This window comes from Carassius carassius, chromosome 45 (assembly GCF_963082965.1).
Source record: "Carassius carassius chromosome 45, fCarCar2.1, whole genome shotgun sequence".
NCBI classification, from domain to species: domain Eukaryota; kingdom Metazoa; phylum Chordata; class Actinopteri; order Cypriniformes; family Cyprinidae; genus Carassius; species Carassius carassius.
This window is the reverse complement of record NC_081799.1, coordinates 8060165-8075852: the sequence shown is the minus strand read 5'-3', so window position 1 is coordinate 8075852 and position 15688 is coordinate 8060165. Positions and strand designations below refer to the sequence as shown.

The 15688-nt window shown below is 37.3% G+C and overlaps 1 protein-coding gene across 2 annotated transcripts; it reads right to left on the bottom strand.

Moving 5' to 3' along the window:
* Positions 1-7: 7 nt before the first annotated feature.
* Positions 8-13407, bottom strand: plpp1a (phospholipid phosphatase 1a). 2 transcript variants are annotated; one of them, XM_059539827.1, is made up of 6 exons: positions 13023-13407; positions 6890-7041; positions 5562-5842; positions 3259-3316; positions 1401-1577; positions 8-521 (listed from the first exon to the last, which is right to left on the bottom strand). In XM_059539827.1, the coding sequence occupies exons 1-6, from the start codon at positions 13078-13080 to the stop codon at positions 402-404; spliced, it is 846 nt and encodes a 281-aa protein (XP_059395810.1). In that variant the 5' UTR covers positions 13081-13407; the 3' UTR covers positions 8-401. The 2 variants fall into 2 exon arrangements, with proteins under 2 accessions (XP_059395810.1, XP_059395809.1); XM_059539826.1 differs by lacking the exon at positions 6890-7041 and adding an exon at positions 10013-10167 and having other exon boundaries at positions 13023-13406.
* Positions 13408-15688: the final 2281 nt, after the last annotated feature.

Genomic DNA, 15688 nt, shown 5'->3' with positions numbered 1-15688 from the left:
GACAGAATTTACATGAAACCGTTTTATTAGTGTTTGTCAACGAGCATAATGGGTTTTTGTTTCCATCATAAAAGCGCAACATAATGTACATAATTTTAACAATTTTAATAAAAAAAAAAATGTATAGTGATTCTTTTTCATACAGATTAAAAAAAGGTTTTTCTTTTGTGGCTTAATAGAGGTACACTTATTAGTTTTTGGAGAGATACACAGGAAGCTGTGATAGCAGCAGAAGCAGTCCAGCCAAGGCAACGTGGGACAGTGTCCATAGAGAAATTCCCAGAAGAGAGCGTCTGGAGAATATAAAGCAAGGTTACATTCACAGGTTTCCACCCTAGTGGTCTGCCCTCGTAGTGGGTGCACACTGAAACCCCTTCCCATCAACAGAGGTTCATCGTAGCTTAGTTTGGGTTTTCATAATGATTTCCGTTCGTAGGTGTCTCTTGTAATGTGGTGTGTGGGATCTCTGCCTCCTTCTGTGGTTCGACTTTCTTTTTGAAGAAATCCGACACAAAGAAAACCTGTGGGGCGTGAGAGGAGGGGATATGATTGAGCTTTACAGTCAGAGTGTTTAGTGCTCATACTGTACAACAGAAACTGTCACGCAAACCCCTACTTGCGTTGAAATACCATTGACTGAAACTGATATAAAAAATGGAAAACAAAAACAATAATAAAAACAAATTTAATTGTAAGGTAATGTAAACTATTAATGAATACCATAATCTTACAATTATATAATTAAATTGTCTTTGTCTATATTTATATAGATAGTTCTTGTTACTTTATTTCAATTTTAGTTTTTTGTACTTAGTTAATCTTAAAGAAAATGGGAAAAAATTTACTGAAATAACTTAAAAATATTATTTTAATTATAAAGAGAAACCTGATGAACACTAGTATTTAAGAAAAAAAAACCGAAAATAATATTGGTTCTGTTATTCCATAAAGATCAGTCATATGGGAGTGACACAAGGAAGTAATGACATGTAAAGCATGTTTCCACCGCAGGAACTTTCCCCAGGAACTAGGGACTTTTGGGGTGGTCCACTGCAGGAACCAGGATCTAAATAAAGTTCCAGGTAAAAATGTGCCACTCAAAGTCCAAACTACTGAGGACACAAGTCCCAAATTTGCATATGATTTTTTTTTCTCTGAAATTACCCGGAACAATTGTACCAGGAACAATTACATTCTTGCCTGAAATACTTTTAAAACTTTATTTCATGACACAATATCTGAATGAATGGTCAATCAGCATGTTTAGAGCCTAATGGTTAGACCACGATGGAAACACAGACAGGAACATTGTTCCAGGTAATTTTAATGGAAAAATGACTTTTTGGGTGAACTTCCTTTTAAGTGAGCAGAAATCATCTGTTTTTGATCGTGTCACTCACCACTAGTAAAGCCACGATGGCTCCTTGTATGAGTCCTGCGAGTACATCACTCCAGTGGTGTTTGTAGTCTGAGACACGGGACAGTCCCGTATAGATGGAGGCAGCGATCAGGAAGAACTGGAGCGTGGGGCGAAGAAGCCGTGCCCATTCAGCTTGCATTCTCGCTTGAAGATAAAGCTATGAGAAAGGAAAAGATCGTTTTTTTTTTGTGAACGAGATTTAAGACGCACTGCCTGCTGAACTGGTACAGCGTGGGTCTTCTCTGATCCTCATGTGACGACCTAACTAACATGCGGTCATGTTGTGTTTTTGTGTTACTACAGTTCCCATGCTACCTAATTCTTCCTCTGTTTACCACATGGAAATTTTTTTCATGTTATCTCCTGCCTGAGGCAATGTACCAGACGTGTACAGGCTTCCTTTCACAGAAACCAACCGAAGTTATTTTAGTCAACACTACACTGGGCCTCAGAGAAATGTGAATTATGCTTAAATATTAATCATTATGCTATCACCTTACAGGTCTTGTTGTCAAAATCATTACTCATTCAAAGGTTTGAAGGAGTGATCCGAGTAGAACGATAGTTTCCAACTAGGAATCAATGTGGGCAAAACAAGATCTGTTTAACTTCCACTACATGTAGACGTGTGCTTGTGTAACTGTATGAAACCCTAAAATCAAAGGTTTGGAAACTCTGTAAACACAAACAAAGAATTACTTTGACAAGCTGATGGGAAGAAATCCTATCGCTCAACCCCACACTGGGCAAAGATTCCCAGAAATCACTGTTAATACCTAAAAATACCCCCTCCAAAAAGTGCACACAAGCTCAAGAATCATTTCTAGGTTATTTCTGGTTGCTTGTAATCTTATCTGAATTTAAACAGTCTATTTCAGGATTAAGAGTCAAACACTTTTGATAGGGAAGCAGTTTAAAAAGAATTAATTCAATGTTGTCTTGAGTTTCACTGAACATTGACCCCAGGTCTGATGTGTTTATTTCATGGTTCACATGTGCTGTGAACTTAAGCCACATGTCCTTAAAACACTCATGATAAGATTACGCCGCTGAATCAATACACCCCAGCCTGACAGATAATGGGTATTTTCCAATGGAAAAATCAAAGCAAAGCGTATAGATCTACAAACATTTATCCTATTTCCTAGTCACTCAGTAACAATGATGGTATTTAATGCACCAGTTTGGGCCTGGTTTTCTTGTTGGGTTTTGTAATGCTGATTGAAGTTAAATTATTACCTGATTAACCAAGAACATAATTTATTCATTCAGTGTGAAAATACCTTGTGAATATACATTTAGGAAAAAACTTTAAATCAAGATAAAAATGTTATTTACTCACCCTCATGTCCTTCCAAAACTACTTTTTCATTTTTTCTTCCTCTATATAACAGAAGAATCAGTTCTTCAAAACATCAACCGTTTGTTCATAAAAGTCAACAGGGTCCAAACCAGCATTGGTCTTTTTGGTCGCACTTTATTTTAAGGTCCCGTTATTGCTACTAACAAACTATTAACTATGACTTTTGTCTCGATAAACTCCCAATTTGCTGCTTAATAATAGTAAGGTAGTAGGGATATATAATATGGTCATATAGAACATGTGCTTTATAAGTACTAATAACCAATATTTTAATAATAGGCATGCAAATAAGCAGCTAGTTAATAGTGAGAATTGGTCCCTGTACTAAATTGTTACCGTCTTCTATGTTCCACAGAGGAAAGCAAGTCATACAGGTTTGGAATCACATGAGGGGGAGTAAAATGATGACAATAATATATTTCTGGTGGACTATCCTCTTAACATATGGGTTAAAACATAAATAAAACACACTTACTGCCAGGAACAGCATACAGTACATGGAGAATGAGGAGTGTCCAGAGTAAAACGAGAGTCTGCAACAAAAACAATCGAAGAATCAATGTGGGCAACTCAGAAGGGCTGTTTAATTACCTACTACATGTAGGCATGTGCTTATGCAACACTATGAAGCCTTTAGTTAAAGCTGACATTTGTTTTGCTAATCTGTAAACACAAACTAAGAATTGCTTTGACAAACTGGTGTGATGGAATCCTAACATTGAACCCCTCGCTAGGCGAAGTTTGAAATGTCCCATTTGCTCCCAGTAAACACACTCTTTAAAAAGCACATACACACCCTTTTCCGGGTGATAAAGGCAAGCTCGGGGGAAACACGAGCTGACCGGCGGGGGTCGGGGCAGGGGAAGTGCGGAAAGCGTCAAAGAGGGAGGGTGGTCTGGTTATCCGGTAGGCTTTTGTGTGTTCCTGTTTACTTAAACTTAGGCCACTTGTCGACTAGGAGCATCCGCCTAGTGACTGATGCCAAATAAAACTTGAATCATTCAAGCTGCAAAACTGCCATACAACCACTGCAAACATGCTCATTTCATATCAATCTACTTAAAAACAGAGTTTAACCAGATCTGGCCAGTGTGCAAGTTATAATGAGGCCAGATCTTAATGTTCTTGTTTGCTGATTGAATTACAGACCCAGTCATGAGACGAGAGACAAAGCAGAGCTAAAGCCGATCATCTGCGAGGTGGAGAAACTAAAATAACGCATTGCAGACTGCATATCTGTAAGTAGCTGAGGATAAAACTGAACGAAAGTGCAACACGGACTCAAAGAACTGAAGAGCTGCTTCAGATTTTTTAATCATTTATACCTAGTCCTGGATAACTCTCTCACCCTTTAACATGCAAATACACTTGCTTGCCTATCAAGAAGACTTTGCTGAGGAGAACACTCTTGTGTGAAAGGTGATCTGGGTTATTCTGGGCTCAGACCTTCTACTGCTCTTTATTTGCTCTATAAATGGCCTCGTCTCCTAGGTAAACACTCGACCGACACAAAAGAGGTGCTCTTCCGAGAGAGAGAGATGGGAACCACACCTATGTTGAACGAGAGCATTCTGAGAGGGCCTGGGATACTGCTGGCCTTGAGTCTGGCCCAAGAACCCAAACAGAAAGCTTGCGTGCTCTGAAATGGCTAACCGCAGGATTAGAGACCACTACAGCGTGTGAACTACAGATTTCCACCAAGAGCCTGGGTGGCCAACAATGTGGACAACTGACCTCAAAAGGAGTTCATGGTAAAGACACTGGAAAAGCCCTTCATTTCAATGTAAATGAGGGAGTTTCTTTTCAGTGCAATGCCAGATCTAAAGTACTCGTGGAACATATGAAGTCACAGTAGAACTAGTGCTGCTTATTGGACACCTTCATGTAAATCCTCAGAACTACATCTAATTCCTAGTCCCTTTGCTCATCTTCAGAACACAAATTAATATATTTTTGATGAAATCTGAGAGCTTTCTGACCCTGCATACACAACAATGCAACTGCCGCACTTCAAGGTCTGGAGAGGTAGTAAGGACATCATTAAAATAATCCATGTGACATCAGTCTCTCAACAGTAAATTTATGAAGCTATGAGAATATTTTTTGTGTGCAAAAAAAAAACAGAAATGGCTTTTTTCATCCATTTCTTCTCTCGTAGATTCATAAAGTTATTGTTGAACCACTTTGTCACATGAACGATGTCCTTACAGTGTTCCTGGGCCTTGAACGTGGTACAGCAAAAATCTAAAATATCTTCATTTGTGTTCTGAAGATAAACAAAGGTCTTACAGGTTTGGAACGACAGTGAGTAATTAATGACAAGAATTTAAATCTTTGTGTGAACTACCGCTTTAAGGTAACGAGTAACTACTAGTGACCTATAAGGGAGTGTTACCAAAGTTCCTTTAAGCTAATTCATGTCACTTGGTGGTCATCTTTGAAATATCTCTCGAGCATATGAGTGCAGTTTTGACTAGGGAAACATCAAATTCTCCTAAACTTTTCGCCAAGCTTACGATTAAATTCAGATTTGAAATCACCAATGAAATCTTACAACTTAATCATAAATATTGTTCATTTTGCTCAAATAGGATTAAAAAAAGCTTATTTTTCAGGCTAGAATGCGCAGTCCTAAAGCCTTTGTTAACACGCTGACTTCACTGATTAGCGATTGGCTCTTTCATTTCGTGATAGAGCGGCTACGTGTTGCATGTTTCCCCATTTAAAACTATACAAGTGACACGTCTTGGGTATTCTATATTGTTTGGTGTTACCTACCTTCCCTCGTTGACCTTGGTTAAATCTCCAGTGCAGTTGAAGTCCTCAATGTAAGCCCCTCCTGTGCAGTTGATCTTCGTCCAGTCCGGTTTGCACACATCCAGGAAGTGTGGCCGCAGCCGGCCGATGGAATACTTGGCAATGTCAGTGAGTGATTGGCTCATGGCGGCACCAAACACGAAGGTGCCAAGGGCCTTATAGATACAGGCCACATAACTGTTGCAGAAAGACTTTGATTTGACGTGGTTTAGATGGACTGAAAGGCACTCCCCTATGATCATCTGATGGAAGAGGAAGCAAAAAAACATTTACTTTTCTTTATTCTGATGAGGTGGTCAAAACATTTGTTACAATGTGTTAATTGTTTTGATTATAATAATTTAGGATTGTTTCTGAATCTAATAAGGATGTCCAACACGTACAAGAATAGAAGACAAGATCAAACAGTAGCACTTGACAATGCAGCCATCACAAGAATTTCCTTGAAATGTCCTTAACATCACAGTGACCCATGTTTGGATTAAAAGCTATGTTTTACTTGAGTGTTTTGGTGCTGTTGTTTTGTCCTTCTCAAGACCAGTACAACTTACTGAATGGACTGTCCCTTAAATCTCAATTGTCATAATATGGTGTCTACAAATGACTACAGTCTAGTGACTGCAATACTGCTTGCTCAACGATCAGGTATAGAGCTTGGGTAATGTATATTAAGTTGATACAATTCTGTTTACTTGCTTTACTTTTAGCTCACATGGGTGACTGTGAGGTTATATAGATGTCTGTGTGTGTGTATATAGGAAACGTTTTACATATTGGAAAAGCTCATTTTAAACAAACTGATGTTTCTAATACCCTTGAAAGGACAGTGCTGGATTGAATATGCTATCATAAAATATAAAAAAAGCCTGCTTTAAAGAAACAGTTATGGGATGTAACCACAGAGAGAAACTCCTACTCTAGTCTAAATGTCTCACCACAAGACTGTCTGTGGTATATGGGCTTTCATGAGAAAATATATGTGGGTAGAAGACCAGAAGACATCCTTTCCACTCTATTGGTTGCCTTGTCTCTTCAACCTGTACCATAAAAGTAGCCATTATGACTATGTACTCCAAGTTTTCAATTGGCGCACCATCCCTTTAAGCATCTATCTACTGAATCTCCTTTGAACTGTGGTTAGATCTCAAAGTCCTGTTTCTCAAGCTGGCATGAGAACAGACGTACTGAGCAGAGAAGCACACAACACACATTACAGGCATAGTGAGAGGAGGGGAGAGATACAGGAAGTGGGTGTGAGCTGCCAGTGTAACAAACAGACGGGCACTTACAGTAAGCACAGTGATAGGAATCATTACTCCTCCTAATAACGGATAAGAAATGGTGTCTTCTTTATATGGGTAGTTGATAGAGTCATCGTTACAGAAAAATCCTCGTTTGAATGATGTGTGTTGTATTGTGAGTATTGCAAATGGGAGTCCAACTAGCAAAAAAGCAGTGAGAGAAACAAAAGAAAAACAGAGGTTAACAAAGTGCCTCGCACCCTATTCTCTCCAATTCAAGTAAAGGCTGTTCTCCTCTGGGAGGTGCTCGAACAGAAAGAAAAGCTGTGAGTTAGAGAGACATTCAATTTTCTACTTTAACACAATGAACAAAGGGTTAGCAAGTAGGTGGTGTGGCAGCCAAGGTTGAATTTTGCTAAAAGTTGCACTTTGTTTTTAAAGTAATGTAGGATATTGTTGTTAAAGTGTGTTTTATTGCTTTGTTTTTTTTTATCCAGTTATTTGGAACGTGTCATATAAAGCTCAGATGATTGAACAGCACACTAATGGTGATGAGTAGATCTTGTCTGAACATCTACATTTAGCAGATGGTGTGAAATCCTCATTTTTCTTTGTCTTTCAAGCCCTGTTCACAACTGACAGCAATGTTATGCAGATACGGTTTTCCATAACTTTTTCCGTATGGTTTCGCATCATTTTATTATATGACTGTATCATATAGAACACTGTAAACACTCACAGTAACATTAACTTTTCCAGAAACTCTACTATCTTCCATTGCTAGTCGCCGCATTTGCTGAACACTTTGGTCAGTGTGAACAAGGCTTTAGAGGCTTGAACAAGGCTTTTTTATTTTTCACACCATTATGTTATAAAAGAGCTCTTAAATCCTGCTCCACCACAGTTAAAAACATTAAAGTGGCAACATAAACATCAAAAAGGTGCAAGAAGGGTAACTGTGGTTAGACACCACCAGCAAAAACTTTACAAGCCTGTCGGAGACATGAAGGTTACTCAAGCGTGGAAGCAAAGCATGTGGTAGGGATTAAGACGTTTACCCAACATGCAGTGAATATGGTCTGCTGAGATGTTTGTGTGCGTGTAAAGTCCATGAACCGCTCAATCCGCTAAGAGCTAATATCAGTCATGTGGATCAGTGCAGGTTAACTAGCGCCAACTGAAGTCTCCTAAAATTACACCGTATCTTCTCCGGTGAAAGCTGCACTGTCATGCTCTGTGATGTGCTGGCTGCACGTATGGGATTTCGGAGTCATTAGGAACATCGGTGTAACTTTATAGGCCGTTTAGATCATCGCTTGCATGCTGCCTGGACTGGACAGGCAAGTGGAAGCTAAGGGTTGCTTAGAGGTCCAACCCAAACCTTGCAATATGGGAGGTTTGAGGTTTTCTCAAGCTTGTGGATAATGGGAGAGAAGTCAAACAGGGTTATTCATGGAAAGGATTGCTGAAACTTTTGGAGATGTTTTAGAGGAAAAAGTATGCCATCTGTATTGCTCCAGAAGATATCAACTATCCACTAGGATCACATTCCAGATGGATCGCAATATCCTAGATATTTCTTCCATCAGGTCTAGAATTTAATCTTAAAACGGTTTTGATACAAATATTTATGTAGTTAATTATGAAGTAAGCATGGCACTTGAACATGGGTACTTGAGATATGACCAAACGGTGATCCTTCCTAAACATATTCAGGAAGTTTCTGTGGTTTGGTTGGTAAATCCATGAACCCTCTCTTGATGAAAACCAGTTGCTTTTAAAAAGGGGCGTTTAAATACATTCCCAGCCCAAAATACATCAAATCGGAGCTAATCTAAAACAGCTACTTTAAGGCTATTTCTTGTACTTGGTGGACATCCTTGGCTAAGAAGTTATTGAAAAACAACATGCCCAGAGTACCCCTACACAAAGAAACAATGGATGAAAATGAGCTGCCGAAAAGTTTCTATCCCAACACTGTCTGCACTAAACACAAGTAGTGCATCAGAATACACCACAACTAAATTGTAGTCTACACTGGAAGTGTCTTTTGCCACACCTTCAGTTGAAAGACTGTTTCTAATTTTGACATGCCACATTCTTCTGATACTTCTGCTTGATCTTTGGTTTCTGGCCGGTCATCCTTTGTTTTTAACTGTATGCATATGTATTGTAGCATGACAACAGCTTTAACAAATTCTCAAGAAATGCATTCTGCTAATGTTTTTAATGTTATTTCTGGTAACATTGGGCCTTATTTATTGCACAAATGCAGAACGAATTTCTTAAATATGTAAAAATGTAGTTTTCAATTAAATAGGACAACTTAAGTAAAAAATTTGGCCAGATACGCATGTGATACACATATTACTTTCATGTTATGGCTGATAACCAATATTTACCATATATATATATATATATATTTACCATATATATATATATATATATATATATATATATATATATATATGAACATGAATTTAGGCATCATAATATTCCAAACGTACAGGATAAAAATTTATATTCCTTGGATTCAACCACTTGATTCATATGGATTTGTTTTACGTTGCCTTTATGACCTTTTTAGAAGTTTTGGTCACCTGGACTTTCAATAGAGGAACAGAAACCTTTTAGGTTTCAATAAGAAAAAAAAACATTTCTTAATTTATGTTTCAAAAATTAACCAAAGTCTTATAGGTTTAGAAGGACATGAGGTTGAGGGGGAACTATCCCTTTAAGTGCAATATTATTTTACTACCACAAAATTACCCATACAAGGAATTTAATTTTACTGTTACTGAAGTGTCACATAGATGCTTGCAGCTACAGCACTTCCAGCGTAGACACGTCAAGCAAAAGAGGTCTCTTCCAACGTAGACACAATGTTAAATGTCCAAATGCGATCCCAGATGAAGCTGCTTTCAATCCACCTAATAAAGCCAATGTTGAAATTGCATTTTGCACCTCTTCAGTGGTCAGGAGTCATGTTGAAACAGCTGCTCTATGGTGTCTATTTGTCTGTTTGTTCATTCTAAATGTGACTGCAACAGCCCATTAAAATCTCAAGATGAATTGCCAAATATCCTTTGAAACAAGCTTCAGCGCAGACTACAGATTTGTGAGGGAAGACGCTGGGCATGTCTTGTGTGGTTGTTATCTGGGATTACTTACAATACAAATTGGAAGTGTGAAGCCCATTGTGTAGAGCACAGTAGAGGTGACTGTGCTGGAGTGGAAGGGATAGCTGATGCTCTCATCATTACAGAAAAAGCCCCGCTGATACGGTTTGATTTTAACCAGGTTAAATGCTGCAAGCGGGAGGCCAGCTGTAGGTGAAGAAGGGTTAACAATGGGTAAACAATTTGATAAAGGGTCCACCAACCAATCAAATGCAAGGGCTGGTTTCCAGTGTTGATGAACGGCTGCTGCCACCTAAGAGATAAAGATTACATAACGGCTGTGCATTTATAATGACAAAGACTGTTCAGCGAGCACACCTGACAGGTGCTGCCATAGATTGTGACTTTGAATATCTGTTATTTTAAAGTGCCATATGTAAAGTTGATAGTGTCTGATGACCGTTGAACAAAAGGTCAATGACCTATAACAGTGTCCACAATAATGAATACCTAAAGGATAAAAATAAAAAACAGTTCTTAGAAATGCACACAGTATGTTTATGTTGGTTTCATGCGGTTTTTAAAAATAAGTTTACATTCAATAACTTGTGGCGTACTCATCAGATAAAATGTCATAAAACCATTTAAATGTTATACAAAAACATAAAATCAAGAAAAATCTAACATTTTCTTTAAATATCATGAATTAAACCATAAATATTACTTTTGAGTCGCACCACATGACATTTTGCATCCTGAACTAACCTAAATTATAGGCTAATTTAATAAACGTACAGAACTTGACATTTATGGGGGTCTCTATGATGTCATTTCCTGTCTAGTTTTTCTTTTTCTGCATGTTTCTACATGGTCGCACCACATGACAGTGATTTTGGTGAACAAAGGTTTTTCAAATATTAAAAAGCAGTGAAGCGGTTTTGTTAAAAGCATCCTAAAAAAAGATTAGAGTATTATTAATTATTATGCATTTTGTAAATTACGGTATCAAAACAGTTGCATCACCCTGACCAATTATCAATAATTGATAGGACTTAAGAAATTAGCACCACCTTATCATCAATCTCCCAACATCAAGGGCTAAATGAATCATGCTTCAAACACTTCATTACACTTACTATCTTCCTTTCTTAGTGCACTCATTCCAGACGCACTACTTTTGTCACATACAGTCTCCTAAATTTTAGCTGACACTAATGTGTCTTTGTCTATCCCATACTGCACTAATGTGACCTGACGGTGTAAAGTCTAACATGAGAGCTTGTATGTAAACTCTGAATCCTCTGAAGCCTCAGCCTATTGTTGCAGCTGTTGCAAAGCATTATTGGAAAACAACACAAACCCTCATTCATAGAGCCTGAGGCTCTTCTCCCAGGAAAAGACTGTGGCTCTGTTACTGATGCTAAGTGCATGTGACATACGCACACGTATAGATAAAGCTGGCTGCTCAAGCTGAAAGAAGGAAGAGCTGGGCTGAGGCGACGCTGACTTGCTCTTTGCTCCAATGAAGCTCCATTGTAATTAAAATGCCAAACCAAACATTATTAGGAAAGCCTCTGGGCTGTCAGTATGGCTCTACTCTTCTGTGTATTCCCATAGTCGGTGTTTAAGTGATACCAGTGGTATGTAAATATGCATTTGCGAATGAAAATCAAGGAAGGCACCTGATATATGAGTATCTGCTTGACAGTCATAATTGTGAGCCACTTCTCAATATGATCAGTATGTGTTATAAGTTACCAATACTACCACAATACAAACTCTAGTTCGGATATTATACTTCATTACACTTAAAATACTTCCAAAAATACTGAATCTTTCCTCCATCTTGGCACATTTATCAAAGAACAAGAACAAATAGCCTTCATATGAAAGTGACTCATGGATACTTTGTGGAAAGTCCAATCTGTTTGTTCCCTGTGTAAAAACATGAAATTATTAAAAACGTTCCTCCAGTGCATGGAAAATTCCAAGATAAATACAGATCAAAACTTACATCATAAACGCTGTAGGACTGAGCAGGGATTATTAGAGAATAACTAGATTCGGCTTATAATCGTTAATTAAATCACACGGTTCCCACATAATTTGACCAAAGAGTTTCCAAGACTTGTTCAGTCATTTGTGAATTTTTGGATAAGGATTTGAAATAATAACAACATCTTCACAGGAATAAATCACATTATCATGCATTATAATGGAGAGTGGGGCAAGTTTTCACATTGGGATATTTGCAAGAAAGTTGTCATATGTATATGTCAGAAATTCATACAACGGAGTATAATATCTGTTAGTTAAACGATTACATGATCGTTTTAAATGTTACCTTTTTAGGTTTCAGGTTACATTGTGACAACATACCCCATATAGTGTGACAACATTAGATCTGCTGTTGGGGCATGTTGTCACAGCAGGTGTGTTCAATGAATCTTTATAATAGACAATCATTTTGTAAACTAAGACTTTAATGCATGTTGTTATACAGAAACGGATGTTATAAATATTAAATAAAATATGTACTGGGGTTAAAAATGGTAACAAGTAGCCCCACCTACTACATACGTGTGTGTGTGTGTGTATTAAAGTAAAGTACATGGGGTTTAAAATAAGCTGTAATTTTTTTAAGTGATATTCAGTGATGTTTCACGTGTATTCCTTTATACCCGGAGTCATTATTATGCATAATAAACTCTGCATTAAAGGTAACGCCCTGATATCATGGAAACTCTGATAGATCGTGTAGATGAAGGCAAGCACGCACTATGACGCACACTATGGGTGTATGTGGTTTATATGTCAGTACCATTGTTACAATGTTGAATCCCATGCAATTAAATAACGTGCATTGCTACATGCATCTAAAACAACTGACACGTCTTTAATATATTTATATATCAGTATACTGCATCATTATATCTTATCTGTACAACACATAATAGCGCCAACGTTTTGAATTATTCTCACTTCGCTATAAGACTTGAGACAATGTATCCATATCAATTCAGGAAATACAAGCAAGACTACGTTATTAAAACAGTGCTTACCGAGTATTAGGCACGCGACGTCAAGCAATATAAAGGGGATTCCTCTGGTTTCAAACATGGTGTCAGTGTCCCTCTGTGGGTCGGTTATGGAGATAAAGGCTTAATTTAAGGCTTCCTCAGTGTAAACAGACCTCTAGGGTTAGTGCTCTACTGATCTGCAGCGACGCGCACCAACGCGAGCGCAAACACTCTTAATAACATTGACTGCGCAATGGCGACTAATAATCAGCCGGAGAGGAGGCACAGCGAGCCGTTTGGTTGACGTTCCTTAGATAAGATCACCATTTCAATGCATGAGGTTAAGAATAAACAATGACGAGCCGGCGGTGCGATTAAATAGCCGCGAGAGTCTTTGGACTCCACACTACTGCGCTGTCTGTCACGCTGTTCAACGTCTCTCGGTCTAAGCCACGCCCCCACACGCCTATACCATTACATCTATATCATTCATGACTAGGCAATGACTGCCTGAGAAAAAAAATAATTTCAACACACACACACACACACATATATATTCATTTATTGTAACAGTTTTTAATATTAATTAGAGACAGAAGCTGGTGAGAAATATAAATAGTGAGTAGTAAGATCTAATATTTACAATAAAGTATGTAAAAATTAATAATGTAATAATTTAATAACAGAAATATACAAGAAATAAATATGAGCAGTGTTTTATTGGAAAAGTAGTGCTTTATATTTAGGGAAAAAATGCTAATCATTGATACTCAAATGTCATTCATAACTCAATTTGAGTGTCCTATCAATATTGTGCAGCTTTATCATGACTTTTATCATGATGTAAATCTATCTTTACTTTGTTGAGCCATTTTGTTGTTCCTCACAATGTCATATGAAATCAGTAAAAAAATATATATTAAATTAGTTAAATTAAATTAAATCAGTAAAAAAAAAATTTTTATGTAAAAAAAAAGTGTATTGTTAAAAATGTTCAAAAATCACAGTACATATGACAAGCCAAATAGATGTCAGGACGACTTATATTAATGCTATACTGCCATCTAGTGGTTCAGTCTGGACATATCATTTTCATTCATAGTCGATGGTGTTTTAGTAAATAATGACGTCTGAAAATAATTTTTTTTCCCTTCGTTTTATTTTGCTTTGTCCTAAAAAATTACAAATAAAATCTAAATTACTTTTCATTTACAATAAATCAGAGAGAATTAGTTCCAAAACAAAACATTTAAAGAATACATAACATACAAGCATTGGGGTTTGGGGGTGAGGTTTAAAAAAAATAAAATAAAAAATATTGTCCCCCAATAAATAATTATATTAAACTATTCTGCACAGCACTAGGAGAAAAACAGAGTGCTTTGCACCCCGAAGTCTTATATACCTGACAGGCTTGTATTCTGCCTGAACTTCAGTCAAATTAGGCTAAATTTGAAGATTATAAATTGTGCACAAATAAAAGTATTTGGAAGGGTCACTTAAATAAAGCCTCTTACAAATACTGATAATTTTCAGCACTCTCGATACTCTTTTTCCAAACAAAATTCTTTGTTATATAAAACATCACAATTCTTTGTCTCTTTAGAGTCTAAATTAGAATGTGATTTTCTTAACTTTGATGTGTTGTCATATCGCAGTCCCCCTGTAAAACCATCAAGTCAAACTGACAGACAGCATCACAAGGTGGCGCCACAACATTAATAATTCAAGGGGAATCAAATGAATCGCAGTTCTTTGAACCACTCGTCACATAAATCTAGATTCATGCATTAAGGCCTCAATCATCTTCTCGCTCATCGATCCACAACTAAGAAACGACGTACCCATGACATACATTAATAGCAATAAGGCATTTTCACTCTTGTATTCTAAAAAAACAAACACAGAAAAAAGCTGACACAAAGTCTCGTCTAAATGTGATTTGTAGCAGTAAGTATAGTACAGAACACTTTCTGAAAGACTGCAGGTTATCAATGTGAAGTGCATTACAGACTCATCATGTGCTGCATCTCTATAATACTGTGATCATATTGTATCATGCACAAGAGACTTGAAGGTCTTTCCTGCGCACCCACACATGACTATCTCGTCTTGAGGGAATGTGTGTGTGCTGCTCTGTTCCTGGTTATCTCAGTGTTTGGGTTTGTATTTGTGCGTGAATCAGTTTGAGGCAGTGCTGTATAATGTCTTCACTTCCCCTCTCATGCATAACAGACATGAACTCGGTCATCATTTACTCGCCCGAGTGTCATGCCAAACCAAATTACTTTCTCTCCTCTGTGAAACATAAAAGGAGAACTTCTGAAGAATGCACAGGATGCTTTTTTCCATGCGAAAAGAAATCTCTTATGCTTACTGAGGCTGAATTTGTTAATCAAAAATACAGCAAAAAGGGTAATAATCTGATATATTATTACAATTCAGAATATGTTTTAAAATGTATTTATTCCTGTAACACAAAGCTGTATTCTCAGCATCATTACTCCAGTCTTCAGTGTCACATGGTCCTTCAGAATTCATTCTAATATGCTGATTTGGTTCTCAGTTATTGTCAATTATTATTAGTGCTCAGTTATTAATAAAGATTCTTATTAGTGTCTATGCTAACACCTTTTCTGCTGCTTCATATTTTTGTGGAAGCCCTGATACATTTTCTTCAGGACTTTTTGATGAATAAAAAGTTCAAT